This window comes from Seriola lalandi, unplaced genomic scaffold (assembly GCF_002814215.2).
Source record: "Seriola lalandi dorsalis isolate HSWRI2012SDOR001 ecotype SW California unplaced genomic scaffold, Sedor1 jcf7180002052111, whole genome shotgun sequence".
Taxonomy (NCBI): domain Eukaryota; kingdom Metazoa; phylum Chordata; class Actinopteri; order Carangiformes; family Carangidae; genus Seriola; species Seriola lalandi.
In genome coordinates this window covers 49,447-54,126 of record NW_019522664.1, presented here as the reverse complement: position 1 = coordinate 54,126, position 4,680 = coordinate 49,447, and the positions used below count along the sequence as shown (strand labels likewise).

General features: G+C 44.4%; 2 protein-coding genes across 2 annotated transcripts in view; both read right to left on the bottom strand.

The window, feature by feature from the left end:
- hip1ra (huntingtin interacting protein 1 related a) overlaps window positions 1–1,246 on the bottom strand; it is a 12,940-nt gene extending 11,694 nt beyond the window's left edge. Inside the window, exons 1-3 of the mRNA XM_087172153.1 lie at window positions 997–1,246; window positions 617–680; window positions 86–228 (exon numbers count right to left, since the gene is read on the bottom strand). Of these exons, the coding sequence (XP_087028279.1) occupies window positions 86–228; window positions 617–680; window positions 997–1,077 (288 nt within the window). The 5' untranslated portion in view covers window positions 1,078–1,246. The remainder of the gene's footprint in view (window positions 1–85; window positions 229–616; window positions 681–996) is intronic.
- A 94-nt stretch (window positions 1,247–1,340) lies between these two features.
- ccdc62 (coiled-coil domain containing 62) overlaps window positions 1,341–4,680 on the bottom strand; it is a gene marked incomplete at its 5' end in the record, with an annotated part of 6,755 nt that continues 3,415 nt past the window's right edge. The window contains 4 exons of the mRNA XM_087172156.1: window positions 1,341–1,989; window positions 2,135–2,329; window positions 2,987–3,146; window positions 4,395–4,511. Of these exons, the coding sequence (XP_087028282.1) occupies window positions 1,915–1,989; window positions 2,135–2,329; window positions 2,987–3,146; window positions 4,395–4,511 (547 nt within the window). The remainder of the gene's footprint in view (window positions 1,990–2,134; window positions 2,330–2,986; window positions 3,147–4,394; window positions 4,512–4,680) is intronic.

Genomic DNA, 4,680 nt, shown 5'->3' with positions numbered 1-4,680 from the left:
GGGGGGGGGGGGATTACACACCATCACTGTGAGCGGGAAATGTGGAGGAGGAGGAAAAATACAAGAGGAAGACGGAGGAACTCACATTTCTGTGTCCGTCCCTGAGCAGCTTGTGCAGCAGGTAGCAGAACTTCCAGCTGATCATGGAGTTGCTGGACAGAGGCAGGTTCAGGATGTAGGACCAGAAGGTGGAGGCTCCGCCCTCCTTATGACTCCCCATGATGATGTCAGCACAGCTGTCAAGGAAAACTCCAAAACACTAAAGCACAAGGGGAACTGTGGTATAAACAGACCATAATATTTCTTACTGATTTCTTTAGGATCACTTGTGTCTTTAAACGCACCTTGGCGATGTTATTAATAAAGAAATATGACTTTTATCCTGTTAGCAGTGTGGCTGTTTATTATCATTATTATTGATGGTTATGATAATAATAATAATAATAATAATAATAAGTTGTTGTTGTTGTTATTTGCCACCAGCATGTAAACATTGTCACAGTGAGCATTTCTCTTTAAGCACAAGCTCACAAAGCGCCAGCATGGCTGTAGACTCGTCAAGCTTGAATTAATTGACTAATTAAGCGCTGATGGGTGTAATTAATAAAAAGGATACTGCGCACATATTTCTCTTTGGGCGGTGTTTCAGCCGAGGTGAGAGTTTTGCTGATGTTGTGGAGCTGAAAGGAAAGAGACAACAGCCATGAGGACACAGATACAAGTCAACTTCAGGCTGCCGCTCGCGGAAACAGATCAGACCTGAAGATAAAGAGTTGGATTTATTCCGGCCGAGAGATTAAAGCTTTACTGCAAGTTCATCAACATTAACATTGATTCTTTTACGAGAAATATTTGGTTTTTGTTGGTTTTACATTAAAAAAAAAATTAAAAGTCATCAAATGTTTCCTGTGAAAATGTGGGATCTGGGTGAACACAGCAACTTCCACTGGTATAAAACTTATTTTTTGTCTCTTTAAAAGAAAATAAATGACTGACCTGTTGTTTGGCAAACTGCTCCTTCTCCGCAGCCAAAGCTTTTTCCGTCTTATTGTCACTCTTGTTCTTCGTTTTGCTCATCGTGGTGTCTTGTCTCCACACGAACTACAAGTCAAACCCGCAGCGGCCCCGCTCCAGGTTTCAGCTCCTCACCTGAGCCTCTTTAAAACAATAGGTGCGTCAGAGGCGCCGCGCGCATGTCAACAATAATACGTCTACTTCGGATTCAACACACCAGATTCTGAACAGAGCTGATTAACGAGCAAGTGAAGCCGTTTTTTCTTGTGCGTAAAAGCGCTCCACGCTGCGTAAAAACGCACGAAGCGGGGAAATAAAACTCGCCAAATCGTTGACGCGTTTATTAAAAAAGTCTGATTGTGAGGCAGTAAAATACCACAAACTTAGAGTTGAGATATAAATATTTTATAATGGAAAAAAAAAAAAAAAAAAGATGTCAAGATGGCGAAGTTACAAAGTGTAAAAAGTATAAAGAGCTCTGGACATTTCCACTGAGTCGCCGGAGAAACCTGAAGGCAGCGAAACTGGAAAGACAATACAGAGACAGAGCACTCAACAGCCCTGTAGGACTGGTTTCACATCTCACCGGCTCCACACAACACCGCCTTTAAAAAGCTTAAACAGGAGCTAAAAACCTACACATACACTGCTGGAGCATGTGGAAAATATACAAGCAGCAAATTAAAAACAAGATTAAGGATATAAAACATTTTTTAACAGTCAATGACAGTCTGTATTTTATCACTTCATTATTTTCCTGAGACAGTGAGAGTTCAACCTTTGGCTGAGAACACACAGTTTCAAGTTGAGGGTCTATTTAATGTGAGAACACTGATTCAGCTCAGCACCTGGTGTCACTTGGGTAAATACTGAAGTTTCCTCTAAAAAACACTCTGTTCTTCAGTCAGTGTGGAGCCATCCGCTGGGCTGGCTGGTGCCGTGTTCAGGGCAGGGTTTGGGTGGAGTTTCACCAACCTGTTGGAAGAAGAAAAAAAAAATAAAGCTGTTTATGTCTTGTGAACACACCCAAACTTAAAGGTGGAACAGTTGAATCAAACGCTGATTCCACACCCTGTGAATACAAATGGAGGGAGAGCAGAGAAGATGAAACTCCTCTCACCCTGTGTGCCGGGCTGGTTGGGTGGTGGAGGTGTTGTTTGGGGGGTGTTTGGCACTTATGGGAGTAAAGGGGTTCAGTGGTCCCATAGCTCTCAGCAGGGCTGCTGTTGTAGAAAGAGCTGTGGAGTCTCCAGCTGCTGCGCCTGGATTCATCTACCAGCTGCTGCAGAGCACATCTGGACAGATGATCTTCACCCTGATAGGAGGAGACGCTCAGTCATCAACTGTGACAAGGAACAGAACAACATTCAGGGGAATATCTCATGTCCCCGTGACTCTTGTGTCTGTATGTCTGTTAGACATGAAGTAAAAGTAGCTTAGCTTAGCATTCACAGTGGAAAGAGGAGGAAACAGCAGCACCTCTAAAGCTCACTAATTATTACTAGTTTTTACACTTTGGTTTTTGTCCAGATTAAACAAGTAAGAAATAATAATTATAATTACTGAGCTTTAGAGGAGCTGGTTGGTGGATTTTGTTTCCTTCAGACAGCAGCAGGCTAGCTCCAGTCTTTATGCTAAGCTAACTGGCTGCTGACACACTCCCCGGCGACGTTATTACACCCACACAATCCAATGTAATCCAGTGCATCACTTCTGTCAAAATATTTTCTTCTTTTACATCATATTAAAATGTGCTTTTAATAATCTTCCATCCACTCATATCTGTAAATGAGAAAAACATCATTAACTCCTGTTGATATAAAGCAGTCCATCATCACCAGTGATAAACATGTGATTGAACTGACACATCTGTATCGGATGGTATGAGATTTTTTTTTAAAGGTGTTCCTAATAAAGTGTGAACTTCCATGTATCCACACTGATTATTAAACTGTGCACCGCGTCGTCTCACATCTGTCAGCTGCGGCGGGAAGACTCCCAGGTCGTCGGTCACGGAGCCTCGTAGACCGGCTCCCGGTGCAGCCGTGGCGTCGGCCGCCGGTCCCGAGTTCTTCCCCCTGACGGAGGCAGGAGACCGGTTCTCCACACAGCTACAGCTCAACTCCTCCTGGCTGAGACACACAGAGAGACAACAAGGTTAAATGTCGGTGACCGATACAGCTACACTCCAGTTTATACATGAGCGACAGAAGCAGACAGTATTTAAGAATCACACCTTTTCATGAGTCATTTGTTTGTTTTGTTTTTGTTTTACCAGGCTCAGCTGTGGTGTGTGAGGAGCAACAGCAACACTAGCTGGATCCCTACAATGGACTGAGTCTTGGTCCACAATCTGGCCTCTTCTGTGAAATCATCGAGCGAACAAGGAGTTTTGTTACGACCAGTTCTTTACGATGTGGCGGCTTCAGCTTCACGGTCACTCCGTCCCAGGAGAGGATGTGACTCTGTCTTTGCCGTGTCTGAATGACAGAATTACTCCAGTGCGTTAGTACTGGATCCATAATGGAACCACAGTAGCATCATCTTCACCGACCCTCCCTGCCTGGAAAATACCCCAGACTCTAAAACCTCCAGTGTGTAACTCAGGCTTTGTTTTAAACATGTGATTATTTAAACCTCCTCCAGAGCCACAGATATAGTTAAACAGCTGTTTTGAGATTTAACCCTTCATGACATGAACGTTGGAAGCCAGGACCTCAGAGGAAACTTGTGTTCACCACTGATGTGAGCAGATCAACATGTGTGTATCCGTCTGTGAGGGTTTAACAGAACAGAAACATCTGGTCCAATCAGATTAGATTGAATCTTAAATGAGTTGAACGTGTGTTTGTAGAAAAATACGTTCACACTTTGTTTGACCTGATGTTTAATGACTCTTTCTGTCTAATCTGCTCCTCGCCTCTCCGCTCGGTCTCTGTGGAGGCGAAGTGACCGTAGATCTCGATTCTTCACGTCCGATTTTCTCCACATGGCTGATCCTGGACGCGGTTTGCTGCCCGCCGACCATCTTTAGATCGAGAGCCGAGCATGTAGGAGGTGAACGTGCTGCGATTTCCTCTTGATCTCGGTCGTCTGTGGGGACTGACGGAGTTGGCGTTGAAGGTCAGATCAGGGAGCGTCACGGTCACATCACTGAGTGTGTCTGTGAGCTCGCTGCGTTCAGCCGGTCCGTGTCTCTTTCTCCTTCTGGGCTCTGAACTGCGGCGGCATGAAGGCCGTTCTTCTCCCTTCATCCCCTCAATGTTCACTGACTCCAACACAGTAGCTCCTCTACAGCCACAAAGATATCAGTGCACACATTTAAAGAAAACAAAACATATTGCGCCTCATTAATTATGTTTTTCATATACACTGATCACCTGCCGAGTAACCTCCCGCTGGTTTTCGCCTTCAGGGTTTCACGGGCACTTTCCAGGTTTAACTGCAACAGCTGCAGGTCGTTCCTCTGATTCTCACACACCTGGAACACAAAGGACCTTTTTTAATTCAAAACTAACTATAAACACAAGGACAGGCTCGTACTCCTTTCAAAACCGTCTTAAAACGGTGTTACTGGCTGCTGAGACTGTTCCGCCTCTCTCTACAGAGATCACCTGCTTAAAGCAAGTTCAGTTTGTGCAGGATGAAAGGAACAACAAACAAAAA